General features: G+C 39.4%; 6 protein-coding genes across 8 annotated transcripts in view; 3 read left to right on the top strand and 3 right to left on the bottom strand.

The window, feature by feature from the left end:
* Positions 1-5,938, top strand: part of LOC117573761 (uncharacterized) — a 34,023-nt gene extending 28,085 nt beyond the window's left edge. For 2 of the 3 annotated variants that reach the window (XM_034257152.2, XM_052006987.1), the window contains exons 4-10: positions 39-474; positions 536-784; positions 846-1,105; positions 1,190-1,334; positions 1,821-1,970; positions 2,033-2,210; positions 2,269-5,035. In XM_034257152.2, coding sequence (XP_034113043.2) covers positions 39-474; positions 536-784; positions 846-1,105; positions 1,190-1,334; positions 1,821-1,970; positions 2,033-2,210; positions 2,269-4,856 — 4,006 coding nt within the window. In that variant the 3' untranslated portion in view covers positions 4,857-5,035. Of the gene's footprint in view, positions 1-38; positions 475-535; positions 785-845; positions 1,106-1,189; positions 1,335-1,820; positions 1,971-2,032; positions 2,211-2,268 lie in introns of all 3 variants that reach the window. The other variant, XR_004572718.2, reaches the window with a different exon arrangement.
* A 709-nt stretch (positions 5,939-6,647) lies between these two features.
* LOC117574758 (protein bag-of-marbles) lies at positions 6,648-8,277 on the top strand. Its single transcript, XM_034258702.2, has 3 exons — positions 6,648-7,231; positions 7,300-7,670; positions 7,727-8,277. Exons 1-3 carry the CDS (start codon positions 6,810-6,812, stop codon positions 8,227-8,229), a joined length of 1,296 nt encoding a protein of 431 aa, XP_034114593.1. The 5' UTR covers positions 6,648-6,809; the 3' UTR covers positions 8,230-8,277.
* Positions 8,278-8,292: 15 nt separating this feature from the next.
* Positions 8,293-9,662, bottom strand: LOC117575323 (protein takeout). The gene is made up of 4 exons (XM_034259479.2): positions 9,517-9,662; positions 9,202-9,439; positions 9,005-9,144; positions 8,293-8,948 (listed from the first exon to the last, which is right to left on the bottom strand). Exons 1-4 carry the CDS (start codon positions 9,596-9,598, stop codon positions 8,641-8,643), a joined length of 768 nt encoding a protein of 255 aa, XP_034115370.1. The 5' UTR covers positions 9,599-9,662; the 3' UTR covers positions 8,293-8,640.
* Positions 9,663-11,534: 1,872 nt separating this feature from the next.
* LOC117573325 (uncharacterized) lies at positions 11,535-14,436 on the bottom strand. The gene is made up of 8 exons (XM_034256434.2): positions 14,319-14,436; positions 14,021-14,258; positions 13,812-13,951; positions 13,445-13,749; positions 12,530-12,686; positions 12,236-12,473; positions 12,035-12,174; positions 11,535-11,957 (listed from the first exon to the last, which is right to left on the bottom strand). Exons 1-8 carry the CDS (start codon positions 14,407-14,409, stop codon positions 11,656-11,658), a joined length of 1,611 nt encoding a protein of 536 aa, XP_034112325.2. The 5' UTR covers positions 14,410-14,436; the 3' UTR covers positions 11,535-11,655.
* Positions 14,437-16,086: 1,650 nt separating this feature from the next.
* Positions 16,087-17,354, bottom strand: LOC117574626 (protein takeout). Its single transcript, XM_034258516.2, has 4 exons — positions 17,130-17,354; positions 16,826-17,063; positions 16,518-16,763; positions 16,087-16,452 (listed from the first exon to the last, which is right to left on the bottom strand). The coding sequence occupies exons 1-4, from the start codon at positions 17,197-17,199 to the stop codon at positions 16,251-16,253; spliced, it is 756 nt and encodes a 251-aa protein (XP_034114407.1). The 5' UTR covers positions 17,200-17,354; the 3' UTR covers positions 16,087-16,250.
* A 2,773-nt stretch (positions 17,355-20,127) lies between these two features.
* On the top strand, positions 20,128-21,766 carry LOC117575638 (nucleotide exchange factor Sil1). Its single transcript, XM_034259918.2, has 2 exons — positions 20,128-20,387; positions 20,451-21,766. Exons 1-2 carry the CDS (start codon positions 20,255-20,257, stop codon positions 21,581-21,583), a joined length of 1,266 nt encoding a protein of 421 aa, XP_034115809.2. The 5' UTR covers positions 20,128-20,254; the 3' UTR covers positions 21,584-21,766.
* The last annotated feature ends 428 nt before the right edge of the window (positions 21,767-22,194 follow it).

Genomic DNA, 22,194 nt, shown 5'->3' on the forward strand with positions numbered 1-22,194 from the left:
TTGTCTCACTAAACTCTGTTCCATTTTAATTGACCTAGTCACTTGAACAAGACGACCACGTATGAGACACCTGAGTGCATAAGATGGGATGAGCATCCGCCAGAGCCACGTCTGGTGCTGTTGCTGCGCAGCTCCAGCTTGGGGTTTGGTTTTGTGGCGGGCAGTGAAAGGCCTGTCATAGTACGCTTTGTGACTGAGGGCGGTCCCAGCATTGGGAAGCTGCAGCCAGGCGACCAGATATTGGCAGTCAACGGTGAGGATGTGAAGGATGCGCCCAGGGATCATGTCATACAGCTGGTGCGTGCCTGTGACACTCAGGTGTCCTTGCTCGTCTGTCAGCCCATGGCGCACTGTGTGATGCCAGGTCGTAAATCGACTCTGCTTTCCGCTGGTAAAAGGGCAAAGCTGCGCTCGCGACCAAGTCGCGTACGTTTCGCAGAGAGCGTGTGCGTGAATGGAGCCCCATTGTTTCCGGTAGGCAATAACTTCAACTTAAATTTGTTGAACGAAACTTAATCTCTACTTTTTGTTGCAGCCCTCGGCCTTTTCGCTGGGCGACATCTGTGTGCCTCCCATGGCAAATGTGCTCAAGGTCTTTTTGGAGAATGGCCAGACCAAGTCGTTTAAGTACGATGCGACCACCACAGTGCAGGATGTGGTTAGCTCGCTGCTGGACAAGCTCTGCCTCTGCTGTGGCGAACTCTTCAGTCTGGTGCTGGAGCACGTCAAGAGTCTAAAGCGCAACAAACTCACGCTTCTAGATCCACAGGAGTCATTAGCTCGCGTAAGTTTTTAATACACTCATTACCCAAATTTGTATTAAATTTATTACTCTATGTCTACAGATTGCTGCTAGGCCTGGTGCCCACAAGCTGCGCTGCCTATTTCGCATCACTTTTGTGCCCATTTCGGCCGCCGAATTGGCGCAACGGGATCTGCATGCACTCGACTATCTGTATTTGCAGTGCTGTAACGATGTCAACCAGGAACGTTTTGCACCCGAATTGCAACCAGAGCTGGCATTGCGTCTGGCCGCTCTCCACATGCATCAGCATGCGTTGGCCAATAACTTTGCGCCCGCTAAGCTCACCGTTAAGCTGGTCGAGTGAGTGCCACATTTGCTTAAACATTAATCTAATCTAATACAAATCTAATTGCGTTTCTAACTGTTTCACACTTTCTGTTGCAGACGGGAGTTTGGCCTGGAACGCTTTGTGCCTGTCAGCTTATTTGAGGGCATGAAACGCAAGGAGCTGCGACGCCTCATTTCACACTTTCTTAAGCTCAACGCGGAGATGACGGGTTCCTCCAGCAAGGTTCTTACTCAGCTGCAGGTAAAGCAACGAAATTCTTAGTATGTAAATTATCGGAAAGTTGTCAAGCCAGAATTTGTTTCGTGTCAACTAAAGTTTAACTGTTACAGCATCGTTAGAGTAAAATGTTGCCGTTAATTAACTTATTCGAACACGCAATGCTTTACTGGTTGGCCAAATTAACGCATTAATTGATTCTAATATTTCTGATTTGCCAAATCTGGCTGTTTAATTTTCTTAGAATTGACTGTCAAATCTTAATTTCCACCTCCCACCCATCCTTAACTTGATTATTATTTGTAGCAGAGTAGTTTCTAATTGGATTATACTATTAAATCCTCAACTCCATTGAGAATTATTACTTCGGCAAATGAGACTGTTCCCTTTCATATTAGAATTGCATTCTTTTCTTCTGGCTGTTTAATATTCTAATTAATACTACAAATAAAATGAAATGTCAATTATATTAAGCAATTATATTAAACAAATCAAACTTTACATTTGCAGGCGAAACTCCATTACCTAGATATAATCGCTAGTTTACCAAGCTATGGCGCCAAATGTTTCAGCACAAACCAAAGAGAAGGCATGGAACGAGTTCTGCTGATCAGTCCGCGGTTCGGTCTGAGTCAAATATCTAGTGCTCGCAATTCAGTGGTGAGTTATTTAACATCCTAACAAATTGATGCAAGTGCTAAGCTTACAATCTTCAAATACAGCCACAGCCCATTTCGGCCATTGAGGACTTCACACATGTGGTAGTCCATCGCGAGGATGATGTCACCTGCAGCGTGTCCATCTATATGCTGGGCGATCGTGCAGTCAAGTTCATCATGGAGGATCGCGATGCTTGCGAGTTTAGTCTGGTGCTCGGCGGCTACTATCGACTGTTAACAGGCAAGTTTATTTTATCGATATATTTCTGCTCAGGAATTAATATTTCTTTCGATTGCAGGGAACATACTGAATGTGCTGCGGGAGCGTGAACCGCACGAAGATGACAATGCACCCGCATTCCTGTCTCAGCACACAGTGTTGCCCGCCGGCTGGAGCTATCTGCTGCCATTCCATACGCGTGCGCACAGCGTCAACTTCCTGATCACGCCGCCATATCATCCGATGCCGCACAAGGCGGTGCTCTCGCAACCGCAGCCCGCTCAGCCGCAATCGCTGCCCTACGCCACTGACTTGGATCTGCACAGCGTGATGGCCACCGAACTGCTCGAGGAGGCGGCCAAGGACTCTGGGCTGAGCGACAGCAGCGGCAGCAACTATTGCAGCGAGGGACGCAGTCAACTGGCCGTCGAAGCAAAGAACGAGCAAGTGTTGCGACGTGTGCAGGAGCTACAGCAGCTTGTTCAATGCTCTGAGCAGTATCTCAGCGAGCAGGAGCAGGAATTGCAGCAAATCCAGCTGCATCAACAGCACCAGCAACAGCAGCTGGGCCAAAGCGTAGCCATGCTAGAGTTCGACAGCGACTGCGACAGCCTGAACAGCAGCAAAGTCTCTTCCACGGAGGAGGCCAACATCAGTCATCTCGTCAGCGCTGGCACGCATGCTTTGAAGCACAGTGATTCACTGCAGCTGCTGGCTGACACCATTAGCCATGAGTTGACGGGCATCACGCAGGGACTGAATGCCATACCGGAGCCGGTGTCTGCCTCGGCACCGCCCACACCCGCCACGCCCAAGCGCAAGCCGAGCTTGTGCAGCACTTCGAGTCCACGACCACAACGCAAGCTCAACGGCTTCAGTCAGCTGCTGAGCGATCTACAGGCACTCGGCACAGATTTCTCGCAGAGCGAAAGCGATTCCGAATCTGTTGCCTCCCCGGCACAATCGCCCACCACACGACGGCCACAGCAGCTCATGCAGTCAGGTGCCAAACAGCAGCTGGCACAGCGCAGTAGCTTTGGACTGCATAGTCCCGATGGCACACACTTTGGTGCCGAGACCAAGGATTATAATCTGCGCGAGTATCTGCAGCAGCTGAAGGAGATTAGCAATGTGCCAGCAGCGGATACGGATGTGGCTGCTCGCCAGCTCTCCGAGATATATGGCTTTGAGGTGCGCGAGGATACATTCATTGAGACGGACACGGATTTGATTGATTTGCGTGCCATACCGCCGCCCCAAACGCCCGATGAGCTGGACTCACTGTCGCTGATGAATGCGGCGCCGCCCAAGGGCTTCGAGGGCAAGGCCGAGGAGCTGGATAGCTTTCTGCAACAGATGCTGGTGGCACCGCCCACACAGAAGGCCACCCCCGCCAAGGAATTGACGCCAGAGGAGATAATGTCGTTCATTATACCGCCACCACCGAATCTGGAGGCAGTGCAGCCGGAAACCGAATGCCTCTACAGCAATTCGGTGCAGGCGAAGCGCGAGTTTTTCCAAACTGTGGCCAATGGCAACAGCAACCATACCAACAACAACAACAACAATATTAGCAAGGATCTATCATCACACGTCATTGAGTATCCCACCGTGGAGCGCAAGAGCAAATTCAGCTGCTGTCCCACATCCAACAAGAAGGAAGAGACTTTACCAATAGATGAGCAGGCAGCCATGCAACTTCCAATGCAACCGCCACCGCGTACACCCACCACGGAGCAGATGACGCCGCCACCGGCGCGTCCGCCCAAAAGCGCCGAGCTGCTGCAGCGATATTCGCCCAAGAAGCAGCTGCGCATCGTTGCACCCGTGAGTGTGCCATTCCGTGAGCTGTGTCCGCCACAGCTGCCGCCGCGTAGCAGCCCAACGGCCAGCTCGGAGCCGTGCACTCCGCAGCCTACGGTGGGCATAATGGGAGCTGGATCAGTGTCAGCGGTGAGTGTGCCCAAGAAACCCCCGTTGCCGCCCATTGCTAGTCGTCCACGTCCCGTCAATGGCATGCCCAACGCCAGCACACCCGCCAGCACCATCACAACAACAATACCGCCCATACCGGCCACCGCCCGCCTACCCAATGCGCATTCCAATGGCCAGCCGGCGCTGCCCAAGAAGCCACAACAGCTGCACGGCGAGAAGCTGTTCATCAAGAACGGCCATCTTATCGATGGCGAAGCGCTGCTGGCCAAAACAGATGTGGCCATGGCCGGTCTGCTCATTAAACTGGATCAGGTGGCCGCTCAGTGCTCGGCCGCACAGTCAGCTGGTGGCGGAGCCAGCATCGATGAGGAAAAATTCCAACGAGCACGTAACGAGCTAACAGAACAAACGCTTGCCCTTGTCACGGCTAGCAAATTCCTGGTAGCCTCCATGTCGGACATGACACTGATAACGCTGCCCGATCACCTGACCTCCTGCCTGACGGCCATTAGACGCATCACCGAGCTGGCCCAGGATATGACCCGACACACATCGGCACCGTTGCAGACGCGCAACATTGTGCTAAAGGTGCACGATGTGGCGAGCAGTTTTCGCGAACTGGTTGGCGTACAAATTGGCCCGATTGGTGCCGGCCAATTGGCTCTGCAGGCCGAATGCCTAGCGAATGTGTTGGCAACGCTGTTGCGCAGCTTGCGTGTGTTTTCGCCCTAGACCAGATCCCCAATAAATCAAATCCACGACATATCGCTCGCCCGTATAACTATTCAACCATCGCAATAAGTAAAGAGAGATAAACATAATGAAAAATATAGTAAAATACCTTATATACAAAGTACACTTATACAAAAAAAAAACATCTGCAACTATTTTACAGGTAAAAGGCAACGTCAGAGAGTCGTTGGTCTGAACTTTTAGACTACGATAGCTATACGATACGTAAACAACTCTAAACTCTAGCGGAAACTTGAACATAACCAAATCTATAAGTCGCGTTCAGATACTTCTAATATACAACACATACATACAACCAAAGCAACATTTGCAAAATTTTTAAGTATTTTTTTATTTCTATATCTTTTCTTTTTAAAGTTGCAGAAAAAGCTTAACAACACATATATAGTCTATATCTTAACGCGACATTAAATCATATACAAAATAATAATTAATAAAGATTATCAACTATTTAATATTCTCAACTAACTGCATGCAACTAACTCGAATTTCTGTGTAATCTCCTTAAGTAAAACAATAACTCAACTTTTTGACTATTCTATCTTATTGTTAGTACCAATAAACCATATTAAGTAACTTCATGACTTGATTGTAGACCAATTTATATACATATTTAACAAACAAACAAAACATAAAATACTATACAATATTAAATATTCTTGTGTACATATATACTTACATAAAACATAATACATACATTTCATATATATACTTATACACATAACAAACTAAAAAAAAAAAACAAACAAAAAAATTAAAAAGAAAATTGACCAAACAATAATCAAAATTTTAACTTGTGATATAAAAAACAAAAAATTAATTAATAAAAATCCATTGATTTGAATTTGTTTTCCTTAAACCTTATTATTTACAATACTTGACAAGTCTTGTTAATATTAATACACATACACATGCATACGTACAATATAATAAAATAATATTTTTGTTATTGTTTTATCATTAATTTTTGTTGTAGACTCTCTTAAATTGAAGTACAAGAACGCACACTAAGTTGTAGCTTTAACTAATATATAATCGTCTATTGTTTATATTAATGCAATATTAATTATTAATCAATTAGATGAAAGAAATATATCAAAATATATATATCATTTAGTAGTGCTAATCCAGACTAATAGTGGTTTTGTTTTTAATCTGTTTTCAATTCTGTTAAACATATAATAAACTTAACCGTTTACATAAGAAATACGTATACATATTACTATACAAATATAACTAAAAGTAATAATAATACATATTAAGTAAACATATTGAAAATAAAATGTACAATGTAAAACATTTAACTGTTTATGTATGTCATACAAAAGAAAAATATATAAAATAAATTCAATAAATATACCAAAGGCACAAGTCAATTTCCATTAAACTTTATCAATGAACCTGAACCAAACGTAAGTAGTGTGATCAAACATGCAGTGAATAAACTTGAACTGAAAACTATTATTTTATGATGTTCCAATAGTTAGGCTATCAAATATTCTTTTCAATAAAACTTACAAAGTACAAAAGCCCATTTTTAAAATGGAAAACTTAAACTCTGTAGCAAATTATTACATTAAAAAAAATATATAAAAGAATCTTAAGGCAATTTAAATAGTTACGGCTTTTTTCACGATTAATTTTTATAGGATTTCCCCATAACTAAAATAGTATTCTTTGTAACACGATAGTTTTTATTGCAAATCCATCCCACCACTAGCGATCGTGCTACTCACTAGACTACTTGGCGTCAGTTTGAACTTTTTTCGCCGCCATCTTGTTTTCTTCAGCAGACAGTGCGACGCCTAGCGCTTCAGTATAATAGAAATTTTCAGACAGCTGGACGCCTGCAAAGTTAAGAGGAAGAGCGGACAGAAAATTGTTGTGTATTTTTGGTGCAAATGTGTTAAAAAGTTAAAGAAGATATTAAAAATGAATTCGAATGTGCAGAATAGTGATGAACAGCAACTGGATTACAATATGCAGTTAATGAACAATGAATTGTGTTTGTTAATTGATGCGACAGACCCAATGGCGGCGTCTCGGAATTCAGAATGTGCCAATGGCGCCAGCCTAAACGTTTTAAAAGTATTGAATAAGAAATTTGACGATCTAATGCTCGATGAAGATGCACCGCAATTTGAGTTCCATGGCTACGGTTGCACTCAGACAAAAGATGTATTGAAAAGGCGCGAACACAAAGCCGGCGGCAGCAGCGCTAAAAATAAATCTAAGCCAAACAACAACACAGAAACGGTTTTGGTTTCCCACCAAAAGCAAATGCAGCTGCAAAAAGAAAATCTTTATAATCAGAATGAATGCAACATTGAGAAGCGTAAGCATATTGAAAAAAGGTAAATGCAATAGTTTTCCATTAAGATGTGACTCTTAACTAATAAGTATTTACTTTTTGTTGACTTAGTAATGAAGACAGTTTGGTAATCGGTTTGATGTCACTGTTCAAGTCGCTGCATTATCTCATTTGGTCCGATTTTCCAAGTCATCAGTTGAACTCGGTGCCATCGTGTTTCATGTTTGATACACCCATGAAATGCACCCTACCCAAGGGATTCAATGTGCGCCATCATGTGCAGGTGCTATGCACCAAACTGGAACGCTTCCTAGAACGCCTACAACGCGCACTGGAGACCAATCGGAACTTGGACCTCAACAAGTACACAGATTGCAATGCACATCTTGGTGAAGCCTTCCATGGCCTCAGAGCTTTACAGCAATTCACCACCGTCGAACTCCGCCAACGTTCTTGGCAGTTCATCAACGACGCTGGAATTCGTAAGTTCTTCTTTTCCTCAAACTTTTCTCAAATAACGTTTAAATTGTTAATATAGGTAATGGCAGAGAACTGCAGATGCTATTGTCGGCTTTGGTGAATCGTTTGAAAACCGCTCATATTTATGTGCACACTTTTAACTGGGAAATGGATTTGGAGCATCGATACTCTGCAGCAATGACAGCTCGCCATTCGGCGACCATTAGTAAATCTCTTTCAATAGCTAACAATGAGTATGAAGCTGCTAAGCCTCTTCAGCTTAGCCGCGAAGAATGCTTCATTGCCGAGCGCTATCAGCTTTATCATGGCATTATGGCATTTAAGAAGCACAAAGAATTTTTGACCGCTTTAGTACACAATCCAGAAAATTACTTTCCACCGGAAATTATTGCCTTGTGCGAACCTCGAAAGCATCTCGACCCGGATTTTGGAGAGCAGATCGAAGCAACAGGCAGCTACGAGAATTTGGTCTTTGCTGCTGACATCCTTGAACTACCTCCATCTTCACCACCAAGAATAACTCGTCGTCGGCATGCTCCATATCAAAATAGAGGATCTTAAGAAGTATATTTCAAAGAATGTCCACAGAAATATGTTTTATAGAAATAAGAAAACAACGAATGATTTTAAATTGAAATAGGTTCATTAATAATTGTATAAGTTATTTTAAATATAAGTAACAACGTTGAATGTGAAACTTTTATTTTAAATAATTACATAATATGTACTTTTCAGAAGAGTAATGACCACTTTATGTTTCGATTCATATCTCAAATTTTATACTCGTCTTGGAAATTTAATTTGATTTAATGTTATATTCACCCACCTATTTATAATCTACTCTTGCATCTTAAAAGCAACCATAACTCTTACTATAAAAACTAGTTTAAGTCAAAAATAACTTGTTTGTATGAATTATTTAAAACGATTTATTAAAATAAACTTACTAAGACCAATCAAACAAATGCAAACTTAAACTCCTGTAAAGAGCTGTTCCAGCGGCAGTTTGCCCAGAGTTCGATTCAGAATCGATTTGAAAATTAATCCCATAGCTGTGGAAATGTCAGCCTTTAGCTCATTGAATACCTCTAGCCAGCTTTCGTTGACCAGAGCGTGAAAGTTCTCACTTGGAGCCTTCTCGCCATTGAATAGGCCGGTGAATTTGTATGTTACACGTGAGGGATCCAAGAAAAGCTTTACCTCGACCACCTCAGCAAACGTCTGATGTGGTCCCTTGCTAACTGGTCTCAGTTTAACAACGGCGTGGACCTTGCATTGTTCTAGAAATTACAACTTCATTATATTAAATATTACAGGCAGTTTACGTTATGCGTACGCAGCACTATATCAGCATCTCCCTTGCCACGAATGGGCAAGATCAAGACTTTTCCGTCAATGACATACGGACCCGTCAACGTGATTCTTGGGGACATCATTTCGAGAGTAATTTCACGACTTAAATCTTTACTAAAAGGTCTGAAAATGCGTGTTCATAAGTTAGAAATTCAGAAATTTGTGATTTCAATTACTTACGTGACTTTCTTAACTTGTGCATCACCAAGCCCAAGCAAGTTAGCATTGGTGAATGTAAGATCGATATTAACAGGACTCTTGGGATTCTTGCCCAGACTAAACTTTTTAATAAGCAGCGGATCCAGTTGCACCAGGTTAAGCTCCTTGATGCCTTTCCTTGCAAAATTCTTTATGACATAGTTCATGCCGTCTCTCAAGCAGTTTTCATCCATAATTGAACATTTTTGAATGCCAGCAGCTTATCGCACAATAAAATAAACAGTTTATTCCAATTAAGAACGTTATGCACTTTAAACTTTTAAACTTTCAACTTACGCAGATCAGATGCAAGCACTAAACAGGATAAGCAACTCAAGTAGAATACTAGAGACAAGGCGAACGCTTTCTTATCCATCATTTTAATAATTTCCGTTTCAAGTTTTCAGAATCACTTTTGGCAAATGACTGCTTCAACTTTCTGCGGCTGCGACGCCTTTTATAGAGCCGCTTAATTGCATTTTAGAGGTACGTTATTTAAATGTTATTGTTTTACTGGTGTTAAACACAAATCACTTTAGCGTTTCAGCTTGATGACGCGTAGAACTTGACACTGGCCAGTGTCGCAATCACCTTCGCTGTCGGCTTCGGAATAAGGCAATCTTGGCAAATTATGAGAATAAGAGAAATATAAATACATATGTAAATTTATTAATTTAATTAGGCATCTCAAACACATTTCTTCATAAAACCAGCTGGAGTGGTTCAGTCTATGAACTTCTAAAATGCCGGAATCGAACTGGATTATTTTTAAAATGAAGTGGAATAAATTGACACATTTTAATTTATAGTTAAATTAGACAAAAATAAACGAGACCACTTTTTAATATCGTATTAAACAAACTGGAACCAACTGTTGCTAAATCGAACCAATATGGCAGTTAGAGCTGGGATAAGTTCGATTATAATTTCGCTTTTATCAGTCGTCGCGTCACTTGTGATTACCGAATTTTTTCGATATTTACGACAATGAATTATTATTTGTTCCTAGCGTTTGAAATCTACAATATCTACGTCAAATATCGATAAGCTTTAATGTCATCAAAATATATGTCCCCGATTCTACTAATATATCTTAAGACCATCGATACTTGATACTTGAAGCTGTCACTTGTAGCACTAATTATAACTACATTGTCATTTATCGCTTTTAAATAATGGGTTTTTTTTTCAAATAAAACTTATATAATTCAATCTAGTAATTGTGATGGCGTTTCTCTCAATAAATTTACGCAACGTCGATTTTATTGAGAACTTACACTAATTCCCTGTTTGTTTAAATATGCATATATTCCCAAGGGGTTCCCAAGACCTTTGACAATGTTAAAAGTGCTGCCTACAGTTTGTTAACACTTCACGACAATATGTATATATAATTCCATATTTAAAATGACATCTTATTATTGTGTTTAAGGGTGATACTTAATTATAATGTGAGTGCGCCTCAAGTAGCGATGTGCACGGGTCGGTTTTTACAATCCAACACGGATGAATGAAGTTTAATCTCGAGTTTATAATCACACAATTAGTTTGTAATATTTTTGAAATGTAACAAACACATTTATGTAATACGCTAACTTTGCATTTAATTTATTGTCGGTAAAATTACTAAAATTCAGTCAAATAATAATATTAATAACATATACTTTTGCAGCCCAAAAGTATGCAATATATTATAAAATGCAGCCCCGAAAGTATGCAACATTATATACCTTCTTATTATTTTATTATTATTTATTACAAAAAGGAGCAGAATAATTATGATTACAGGCAGTCTGTGACTGAACTTCAAATACGATTTTAGATGATCGATCTAGAATTACAAGAACAGCTATGAAGTACTAATAATAATACCTCTCGCCGTTTGTGTCTCTGTTTAGCTAAATGGAATAGTTTTAAATTGCACTACGCCAAAAATAAATACCTAAAGTATATTTAAAATTTCAGCAAATCTGACTATTTATTATTTGTAGTCAAGTGAGGTCAGCTCACTTACTGTTCATATTATTTTAACTACAACTTACGACAAAGCATTCGTTTAACTCAATTTTATACGATAACTTAAATGGCATAAAGTGCTTTTTATGACTCCCATTAAATGAATAATTGTGCCATTGTTCTAGTAATGGCATTTAGTTAGTTTTCTTTAGGACAGATATTAAACGATTGTAAATTGCTTAGTGCTTTTTATTGCAGCAATCAAATTGTTCGAAAACGTTGCCTCTTCTAGAACTAAGTTTTACTATTATTGACAATAGGATACAAATAATTTGACTATTCGATTCCACACTGCTTTATTTATTCAATATAATAGTTTATTTAACCATAATAGTTTACCATAATTAAAAAAAAATGTATTCAAAAAGTTCAGTATAACACGGAAATGTACAAAGGAATATATTCGAAGCAATTTTTACATTATTCCACTAATAGCTTATTATATGGTACCTTCGAGAAGACATTTTTTATAACGTTCACAAATTCGTTACCCAACTCAACCTGCAGCTCTGGTTTTACTTCCTTAAATATGGGCTCCCAATTGTCATTAAGGAATAAATTCATATTGTCGCCTAAAGCTTTATCCCCATTAAAAAGGTTGGTGAAATGATAATGTAATGGCTTTGGACTGGCATCGGTCATAAAATTTACAGGCTCCATGTATATTTCGCCGTCTCTTTCGATGGGCTTGCCGTTGAAGCTCACTGTAATATCGGTATTTTCTATAAGGAAAGACAAGGAAAAAAAAGGGACAAGTTATTGCATTCATATTTGTGAAGAATTTAAACGTTGATATTACCAAAAGTAAAATTTGATTGTCCTTTTCCACTAATGGGCAATACTAAAACTTTGCCATTAATTCTGTAAGGACCAACCAAGGATAATGAATCTGCATGAAATTTCAGCTCGTGTCGCTTAGTCAAATCCTTGCTGAATCCTCTAAAATGGCATTCCAAAAAAAATATGAAATGAACTAACCTAAAGTTATATAGCAACTTACCTGACACCAGTTGTTTTAAGGTTCTTCAGACCATATATTAAATTGTCTGTAAAAACAAGATCAATGCTTATAGGACTATCCGTGCCCTTTTGTATGCTTAGCTTCTTCAATGGATAGGGATCCAGCTTAACTAGATTCAACCCGCCGTCTCCTTTATCACCTTTCTCATGTAAAAGTTGATTGACAACATTCTTGATACACTCAGAATTACTATGTTTGCAAGGCTTCGGATCATCCGCTATAAATTTAATAATATCAACTAAAGTTTCACTTAAGTTCGTTAATTTTGCTCACGAAAATCTCCTTGAACTGTGACAAAAATACAGGAAACGATAATAAAGATAAGTCGCGACATTTTTACAACGGAACCGATTGCTTCTTGTTGAGAAACTGTCATTGGCAGCTGACGATCAAGGCCTTTTATAGGATTTAGATTTAATAAGCTTTTCAGCTACCCCTTACACAAGTAGAGCGCTCTAAAAGGCATATTCAACAATCAGGCAATCGAATAAAATTTGTGACACCACGTAAACCAAAAAAAGAACTTTATATTCAATCAAAATGTACCACTTTGTACCGTTTTGGAATAAATTTACCAATGGCAATTGTGTACCAGTCTCTGTAAAAATGTACCTAATATGGCGAGCATGTTATCCGACATGTAAATAAAACTGCTTGCAATATACATGTATGAGAGCAAGCAGTGCTTGCGTTGACACAATGTGACCACCACTAACCATACAATACATGTATTGTATATATGTATGTATATATATGTATTGTATGGTTAGTGATGTGACAATACAATCCATTTTTCCGCGATAGAGGATATCCAATATTCGTTCATGTAATAAGAACTCAATGCCATTTGCAATAATAGCCACATCTAATATACATTTTAATGACCCAGTTTGTTTACATCACGTAAACAATCATTGAAATATTTTCTAGAGTAGTGATTAAATGTAAAAGGTAAATCTATGTAATTCCACTAAATGAATGTGATTATTATTAAGTGTCGATCAAGTGCTATAAAATTGATGTACTACCGATAGTATCAATTAAAGTAATTGTCGAAGGAATACTCTCCATATTTTCTGACATATTATTAGTAAGAGATTTTTGTATTTTCTTTTAATCTGACTAATCACGGATTCATAATAACAGTTAATCACATATGTTAAGAACTATGTTCGTGGTATCACATTAATTTGATGCTTCGAAAAACTTATCATAGGGATACTTTGAGAAGACCTTCGAAACAATCGCTTGGAATATCTCAGAGAATGCTGATTGTATAGATTTCTGCACCTCCATAAAGATGGCATCCCAATTGTCATTAAGGAACGCATTCATATTGTCACCGAGAGCTTTATCTCCATTGAAAAGATTGCTAAAGTAGTAATATAAACGCTCTGGTTTAATGAGGATTTTCATATTGGTAGCCTCCATGTAGGTCTCGCCATTTTTCTCGAGAGGTTTGCCCGTGAAGACGACTGTCACATCGGAATTGACTAATCAAAAATTTGATATAATTAAATTCAAAAATATACATTTAAATTCGACTTTAACTTACCCAAAGTCATATTACTTTTACCATTACCACTGATGGGCAGTATCAGAACTTTGCCCTTAATGGAGTAGGGCCCAACCAAGGATAGCTTATTGGCATGCAACTGCAGCTCGTGCTTCTTGGCCAGATCCTTACCGAATCCCCTAAAAAAAATCATAATACATTAATAGAATTGATTGAAAATATATCCCTTATCTCGATTCCAAACTTACTTAACCTTCGTAAACTTCATTGTGCTAATGCCAAGGATGTTGTTGTCGGTAAATGTGAGATCAATATTGACTGGACTCTCGTCGCCCTGCTTCAGACTCATCTTAGCCACCGGTAATGGATCCAACTTGACTAGATTTATTTCCCGAACTCCGGCTGTTGATTCTTCAGCAATGAAATAGTTGATGATATTGAGAATGCACTCCGTATCGCCATGTTTACAGGGCTTAGGATCGTCAGCTATAAAATTGAGAACACGATGAGCAACGCAATGGATGGATTATTATTATCCTTGCTTACGAAACTTTGCCTGCACTGCGACGATAGTGCAAAGCACAAGGAAACAAATTAAACGCGACATTTCCCGTATGTACATAATAATAGCAAACATTAACAACCGAGTTTGTTGTGTTACTAACTATTTGGCATGTGCTTTATTAGCTTTTATAGAGAGCCACTGTATAATGTAATGTGGTGTCAAAAGTACCTCGCACTCTCAATCTTTGTTATTCGCACAGTGAAATGTTTTGAGCATCTTAGAGTGATGTGAGTTTGACCTTGCTACAATGTAGAACCTGTTTAAAACGCACATTGAGTTATATTGTGATCCAGTATCTGATCAAACTGGAGGTAGTCTATGGATTAACAACTACTCATTCTCAAACGGAGCGCCATGAATTTAATAGTCGTCAATTACTTTTATTAAATGTACTTATTGTCACTCAAGAATACACTCGAAAAAATTGATCAAAATTGCGCTAATTATGCAGATTCTTAGAATACCCATATATCTAATATGAACAGTTAGAATTTCCTATTTGTTTTTCTGAACATTTTCAGTTTTATAACATAAAATTATGTCGATAATATAAAATATCTCAATTAAATTTAATTACAACTGTATAATAATAATTCGCTGTCATTGATCAATTAATAAAGTCAATATTATGCATAAACCTGAAATTGAATAGCAATAATGTCATAACTTAATAATACCCTCTACTTTAGACTTACCTTCAAATGAGTGTTAATTATTATTGATTAGTGAGCAAACCTCATGAAATGCACGTTAATTCAATTTAGCGAATTCATTTGCTTAAGGTCAATAGATCAATGCACTGCATATGATTATGGGATAGAAGAGTCGTTAGGGGCAGTTAAAGACGGTTATATTAATAGAACTTTATGAGGTGCTCTTCTGCCTGAAAGGGAGTTGAGATTACTGAGAAACTGCAACTCAACCACTTACAGCCACACCCGATATCGAAACGAGTTTGTCTAGAATTAATCCATCAGCATGATACTGCAAGTTCTTACATTTCTTTTTTTGGAACCCCTTTGGACGGGCATTAATTAAATTGTACTCTGCGTAAAGAGCCCAGAGGCGCGTCTATAAATATACACGAATATGCCTCGACACTAGGTTGAACCACTGAGTGTAGTCATACTTCTGTCCGGTTAACCTTAGTGCATGCACCAGCCTCCTGATCCCCAGAATTACCATAAACAACAACAGTAATGGCAAAGCTGTTTAACTTGATCACAATTACATGTCGTAGTATGAGTCTGCTCTCCTATGTAGTAGACATACGCATGGCTATAGTTGATTGACTCGTATGGAAGATTTTGCGTAAAGCTTCAAGGTCAACGGGGTATCAGCTGTCAGTGATCGCAACCGTTGACCGTTTACCGTTGCCTACACTTGAACTTGGCAGCGGTTTTAGTATCAGCCATATCAAGTCATTTATTTATTTATTTATAGTTTACAACAGCGACAAATGCAATTCATTTTGAATGCGAACTGGCAGCGAGATTGATACTGATTGACCACTTAATTGCCAAGTAGTTTAATGTGGTTTGCTGCTGTTGTTGTAGTTATGCAAATGCGTCCACTCACGTGAATTGACTGCCAAATGGTTGGCCAAATTTATGCGACAGCTTTGCGGAAATGTTTGCTCAACAAAATGAAGCGAAGAAAAACGTGGTCAGTACTTGAATACCCTGTTGCCCAGTAAATGGAGCAAACGGGTATGAAGTCGTTTCAATTGAAAGGGAAACTTCTGCTCAATTTATCTTCCATTATTGAGTTTGTTTATTATTTAGTGTTAAACTAAGTCTTTACTTAAACAGCAAACAGTCCAAAAATACTCGTACACGCACACGCTAATAGCTAAAGACTACAACTACATACATATATGTATTTATATTTTATGTGAAATGGCTGAAATCTGTTTAGTCCTCCAGGAAGAGATCCTCGTAGGGGAAACGCTTGAACAGTGTGGACAGAATGCTCTTCATAATCTCCGCAATGGCCACGTGAACCGACGGCTGCAACTCGCTCCAGACATCCGACCAGTTCTCGTTAAGGAACTGATTCAGATTGTTGCCCAACGCCTTGTCGCCATTGAACAGATTCGTCAGCTTAATGTTCAACCTAGCAAACAAGAGGAAGACTCAAGCTTTAGAGAGTTCAACTCGTATTCAATTTTAGGCACTTACTTCTGTGGCTCCAGCAGCACCTTGAGCTTGTCCACACTAAGATAGGTCTTGCCATTGCGCGCCTGAGTGCCTGGCTTGAACTTCACCGAGAACTTGGGATTGTGCAGAGTGATGTCAGCGTCGCCATCGCCGCGAATGGGCAGAATCAAGATACGTCCATCGGCCACATACTTGCCACGCAACACCACCTTGGGGAAGGAGCCGTACATCTCGAATTTGCTGGTCGCAGGATTGGTATCAAAGCCACTGCAATACAATTGTGAAATAAATACCCATCTGCAAAGCTGCTTATCACCTTGGTTACTTACACCGCTCTATCGAACTTAACGCTCGATAGTCCCTCCACATTGACATCGGCAAAGCTGAGTTTGAGACTCAGCGATCCACTGCGTCCATCAGAGATATCGAAGCGCTTCACCAGGAAGGGCTCCACCTGAGGAAATGCGGCCGGCGCATAGCCAGTGCGAGCATATTGTCGCACGAGTGTGTGCGACACATTGATGATGCACTGCGTGTCAGAGTAGTGGCAACGCGGCAGTTCAGCAGCTACAAACGAAAAGAATCCCAAATCAAATCCCCACTCTCAAGCAATTTTCTAGGATATGAACTCACGGAAATTGGAGGCACCATTGGCGCCCAGTGCGAGGCCTAACAGCACAACAGAGCACAACTGAAGCAGCATGTTTGAGCGAATTGCGAATGAAAACTTTTACTAATAGAAAAACTTTTAAAACTCTTACTATTCTACACACTGCTAACGGGTCGGCTACGCAACGCGACGCGCGATTTGATTTTTGGCGAACTCCCGACCAAGTTCAATGCTAAACTGTAAATTGGCTCTGGACAAACGCAGCCATTTATAGACTTCTTTGGCAGAGCTCACGCTCCAACGACAAAAACAAAAACAAAAACAAAACAAAAAAAAACGGGCCTCATTCGACCAGACCAGATCCAACCGCCAATACATTTAATAGTTTATTCATTCTTAACTTGTCTCGCTTCGAATTCGTTCCTCTCATTGTTGTCGTTGTCGTTGTCGCTGTCGCTGTCGTTGCCGTCTCTTGATTTCAGTTTTTTCTTGGTCTTTTTTTTTTATTATTTTTTGCCTCTCATCATCACTTGTCCACATAATATATGTATAGAGAATTCGCAGCTCAAACCTCAAGAGAACAACAACAACAATGAACAACGATGACAAGAATATTATTAATTAATATTATTAACAGGTCCCCATAGTATCTGAAGAGCAGGCAAAATCAAAAGTGATTTTTATACATTTCAATGATCGTTTCGTTAGCCAGTTTCGCTGCGTCTTCAGAATGTTTTGTTTTAGACTTTGGACTCCGATCTTGTAATACCCTACACGTGTCGATTAAATAATGAATGTAATACTTAACGTATTGTCAATGAGAATTGTTCTACATATTATTTATTAGTCATATTTTCAATGCAGTTGTAGAAGAACGAAAAACGTAAATTGAAATAATTTAATTCAACACATGAAGTGATTGTTGAGTTCAAGTGTCATTAAACGATTAACCTTTCATATACCCTGGTTAAATATAATCTAATTTTTCGTTCTAATACAATTTAGCGAATTTAATACAAAACTAAAAAAAAATACCATAATAAAGATATTTACGAGTTTCAAACAATTTTTTAAGGAAATCAATGGGAATGAAATAAATAAAAGAAAATATATCAAAAAAATATATCAAAATATACAAATAGTTCAAGTTAAATCAATTCAATTGATACAAAATACTTCAGACATCATCCCAAGTTAGATGCCATAAAATACGACTTAAATATAAATGATTTATTTAAATAAATTTATGCAACTCTTATTGGGAACTAGTTCAATGGGAAAGTAATTACAGAATATCTAAAGTTCATCAGTATCTTGACTACGTCTCTTCAAATGCTCAATTTACACTTAATGCTCGTAGAACCCATTGAATTAATTGAGCTCTTTTTGTCCCGATAAATTGTTCAACCTAATGTCAATAGCCATTAATAAATACAAACAGTTCGCAATAAATAAACAATACGAGCTCGGATTGTGTTCAATATTTGCGTTGACATCAGCAGTGCAATTCAGTCAGTCATTTCTGATTTGAGAGTCTCTCTTCTCTGGGGGGTCTTTCCTGAGATTTTCGGAAGTGCTAAATGATTAAGCATGCAGCTTAGATCATGATCAGGTGGTTTATTCCAGTTTCATTTAATCATTTAATGCCACCCGCCTCAAAAAGACACGATTATTAATTATTTATCAAGATAATCAACTGCAGGTCCATCTACAAGTATGCGGAGGAACTAAACGTACAAAACTTGTGTGTGGTTTTGTATAACAGCTCAAGGTGAATAACTATTTGACAATGGCCAAATCGCATGCAAGCTTAAGAATTTCCGTTTCGCGTCATCGACGACTAGATCTATATACTTTTATACTATTATTATTATTAGCTACAGTCAAACATCCAGCGAATCGCGCCGCGAGAAGCAATTAGAAATAAATATAATCACAAAACTATAGCGGGTGACAGACTGGTTTGGCAATGCGACAAATAAAAACAAAAATCATCTACGACTATAAAATCAAAAAAAAAGTTGTCGAGTGGCATGTGAATTTTATGGTCTCACTTTCAAACAACTGGCATGCGAGTTGTAAACATAGAAAACACCGAGTAAACAAACACGATTGATAAATACATAGTAGAAGTAGAAGTAGAGTTTTTGACTATTCGTCATCGGTAATTAGCATAGGATCCAGCTGGAGCTAGAAGATGGCATAGAACCTGAGAATAGATGCTTGCAATTTATTTATTTACACATTTAATTGGCGCCACATATGATAATTATATGACTTCATATATTTGCATATAAATACTTGAGCATAAATCAAGTTTCGGTATTTTGCTTTGTTTATAAAGTAAATTCCCCGACGCTTTCGTAGTTCGCATTTTTTTTCTCATCCACGACTTATAATATGATCTGCAGACACTCAAATAAAAATTTCCAAATTATCTATGTAAAGTCACACGTTTTCTCATAAATTTTGTGAGCACTGTAAAAATGAATGTATTTGCATAAATTTGTTAAGAATTTATTCAACTTAATTATGTTTACATTTAATTTAGTGACGTACAGCATGATTTGGTAAAAGTACTCTCGAAAACCAGTTTAGGCTTCTTGGAATAGTTTTTAATATGTTTTAAATTGTCTATATTGTTTGTACAATAGATATTACTTAGTTAATATAGTCGAAATAGTATTCAAATAAACAATTAATAGTAAGGCGAAACTAACTACTATTTCTCTTGTTAAACAAATTTTATTTGAAAATAATAACGGCATTCTGCAAAGAGTAGCCAGACTCCAAAAGAAAATAAAGCGTTAACCAAAAGCGTTGCCAGATTTTAAAATTGCATTGTTTCAATAATAGAAACGTTTAAAAGTATTAATTTATTTGAAGTTCGTTATTTTAGTAAATCAAGTAGAATCTCTTTAGGAACACTTGTTCACCACACAACAAATGTGTTTGTGTAACCAGCTTATAATGATTTTGGTATATTTTTGCCGGCCAAACGAGATATTTTGAAATTTGATTTACGGTCACTCTTGCGGCATGTCAACGTTTTATAAAAAGCCGGAATAACGTCAGACACCAACCTACAACACAGAGACAGGCTTAAAGCCAGGACGAAAAAGAATAGTATAAAATACAAGCAATAAGGATGCACATTTCCACAATACTGGCCGCTTTAGGCGCAGCCTTGGTGATTGGATGCCTACAAGTTTCGGCATCGGAGCCGGCAAACAAAACCGAGGAATTCGTGGCTACGGATGAGTGGCAAGTGGTGGCCGAAGGTTTCTATTACGTGTACCAACCATTTAGTATATCAGGCCAATTAAACACACGTCATCTTTCAGGTCAGGCCATACCAAAGGGTCTACATGTGCGCATTAATCTGCAAACGGGTGTCAAGGAGGCAAAACTATTGGACGAAAGCGAACGTGGCACTGCTTTGCAAAGCAAGTCCAGCGATGAGGAAAAGCCGCTTTCATTGGAGCACAAGGCGGACATCATTGAGGAGTCAGTGCGCAAATCGAAAGAGCATCGCAGTTATGCAGAACTGCGTAAAGCCTATAAGGATTTCCAAAAGAACTTTCGCACAGATGGTGAAGTGATCGTGCAACTTCTGGAGCAGTATCGCAATCTTAGCAAAACGCCGGTACAGTCTGAGTTAAAGATCAAGCTTAATGTGCTGGAGAATCTCGAATACCTGCTACATCAAATTGATAATGCTCTGGTGTTCATCGACAATGGCAGTTTGGACGATGTCTTACTGCCCATTGTGGTCAACGATACCAACACGGATTTGCGTATTTCGGCGATGCGTGTGCTGGGCGCCCTAACAGGCAATAATCCCAAGGCTCAAATTAAAGTGTTTGAACGCAACTTTGGTTCACATCTCGCTCAAATCCTTATGACGTCCTCGAACAGTGCAGAAATCTCATCAGCTCTGCATGCTTTCGGTGCTCTATTGCGCAAATTCCCATTGGCACAGCAACGCATTCTTTCCACGTCCGGAACACAGGCTCTCATTGGGGTCCTGCGCAGCGCTGACGTGGAACTCCGCAACAAAGCCAAGGTCGTAACATTAATCAGTGATTTAGTTGTGGAGAAGCGCTCTGTAATCGATGCCAGCAGAGATGCCTCCCCAGAAGTGGCTGACACAACTGTGGCTCAATATGTGCTCCTCGATTTCGAGACATGGCTGCAATCTCATGGGTATTGTGCCGCACTCGAAGCAGTGCTTAGCCAGGATTATGTGCATCTTTTGGATCAGCCGGAGGCTGTCGAGCAGTTCATCATTGCCCTGGACACCACCGAGAGTCTGTGCCAGCCATTATGGTCCAAAAGCGCAACGCTGCGTCATGCGCTGCTCACCATACGCAATAGATTCGCGCACAGCGAGGATGAGTATCGATTGGAGGTGTCACAGGTTGTGGCAAAAGTTTGCGAACGTTTCTACGACAAGCAGAAGCATACTGAACTCTAGATAATGAATTTGCCACACTAGTTTATTTAATGCTTAGGACTGAGTTAACTTGACATTAAATCTAGCCAAATTGTATTTCTATTAACTATTTAAAGTGCCAAAATTTCTTGTAAGATTTAATTTGATTAAATATTTATAAATATATAGATGTGATCCAAGATACACGCACAATCCATAAGCCCAATTAATACATTTTTAATTTTCTTCGGAATGTTCTTAAACCTTAATCGATCAGCAGGTCATAAAGTCAGCATAAAGTATAAGGGAAAGCGTGGCCCAAATCAAGAAAAACTTCTTACAAAGCACGATACTGTACAGGACATTCGAGTGGAAAAAAACCAACCCAAAAAATGGCGTACAATTATGTTGGGGATATGTAAGGAGAGAGTAACGATGTCGCGTCCAGTTGGAAATTACAGCAATTAACGGCATGCACATGCAAATGCAATGTCACTGAGTCATGGCACGGAAATGGTATGAAGTGAAGTGACTGGGGAAGGAGCAAGCATAAAACCGGCTCGGGAAATTGTGAGGACGCCTTGGTTGCCAGGGCAAGAAATTGCAATGTAAACAGAGAGCAAGAAACGCCCTTCCTCTCTCGCTCTCTCAAG

This window comes from Drosophila albomicans, chromosome 2R (genome assembly GCF_009650485.2).
Source record: "Drosophila albomicans strain 15112-1751.03 chromosome 2R, ASM965048v2, whole genome shotgun sequence".
Taxonomy (NCBI): Eukaryota; Metazoa; Arthropoda; class Insecta; order Diptera; family Drosophilidae; genus Drosophila; species Drosophila albomicans.

Bases quoted from the DNA above. Each gene is read 5' to 3' on its own strand.
- LOC117574758 (XM_034258702.2), top strand. From the start codon at position 6,810: ATGAATTCGAATGTGCAGAATAGTGATGAACAGCAACTGGATTACAAT. The intron at 7,232-7,299 runs GTAAATGCAATA...TTGTTGACTTAG, and splicing joins CGTAAGCATATTGAAAAAAG to TAATGAAGACAGTTTGGTAA. The intron at 7,671-7,726 runs GTAAGTTCTTCT...TTGTTAATATAG, and splicing joins CATCAACGACGCTGGAATTC to GTAATGGCAGAGAACTGCAG.
- LOC117575323 (XM_034259479.2), bottom strand. From the start codon at position 9,598: ATGATGGATAAGAAAGCGTTCGCCTTGTCTCTAGTATTCTACTTGAGT. The intron at 9,145-9,201 runs GTAAGTAATTGA...ACGCATTTTCAG, and splicing joins GCACAAGTTAAGAAAGTCAC to ACCTTTTAGTAAAGATTTAA. The intron at 8,949-9,004 runs GTACGCATAACG...TGTAATTTCTAG, and splicing joins AGATGCTGATATAGTGCTGC to AACAATGCAAGGTCCACGCC.
- LOC117573325 (XM_034256434.2), bottom strand. From the start codon at position 14,409: ATGTTTGCTATTATTATGTACATACGGGAAATGTCGCGTTTAATTTGT. The intron at 13,952-14,020 runs GTAAGTTTGGAA...GATTTTTTTTAG, and splicing joins ATGAAGTTTACGAAGGTTAA to GGGATTCGGTAAGGATCTGG. The intron at 11,958-12,034 runs GTAATATCAACG...CTTTCCTTATAG, and splicing joins ACAATCAAATTTTACTTTTG to AAAATACCGATATTACAGTG.
- LOC117574626 (XM_034258516.2), bottom strand. From the start codon at position 17,199: ATGCTGCTTCAGTTGTGCTCTGTTGTGCTGTTAGGCCTCGCACTGGGC. The intron at 17,064-17,129 runs GTGAGTTCATAT...TTTCGTTTGTAG, and splicing joins CAATGGTGCCTCCAATTTCC to CTGCTGAACTGCCGCGTTGC. The intron at 16,764-16,825 runs GTAAGTAACCAA...ATTGTATTGCAG, and splicing joins GTTAAGTTCGATAGAGCGGT to TGGCTTTGATACCAATCCTG.
- LOC117575638 (XM_034259918.2), top strand. From the start codon at position 20,255: ATGCACATTTCCACAATACTGGCCGCTTTAGGCGCAGCCTTGGTGATT. The intron at 20,388-20,450 runs GTTTCTATTACG...GTCATCTTTCAG, and splicing joins GTGGCAAGTGGTGGCCGAAG to GTCAGGCCATACCAAAGGGT.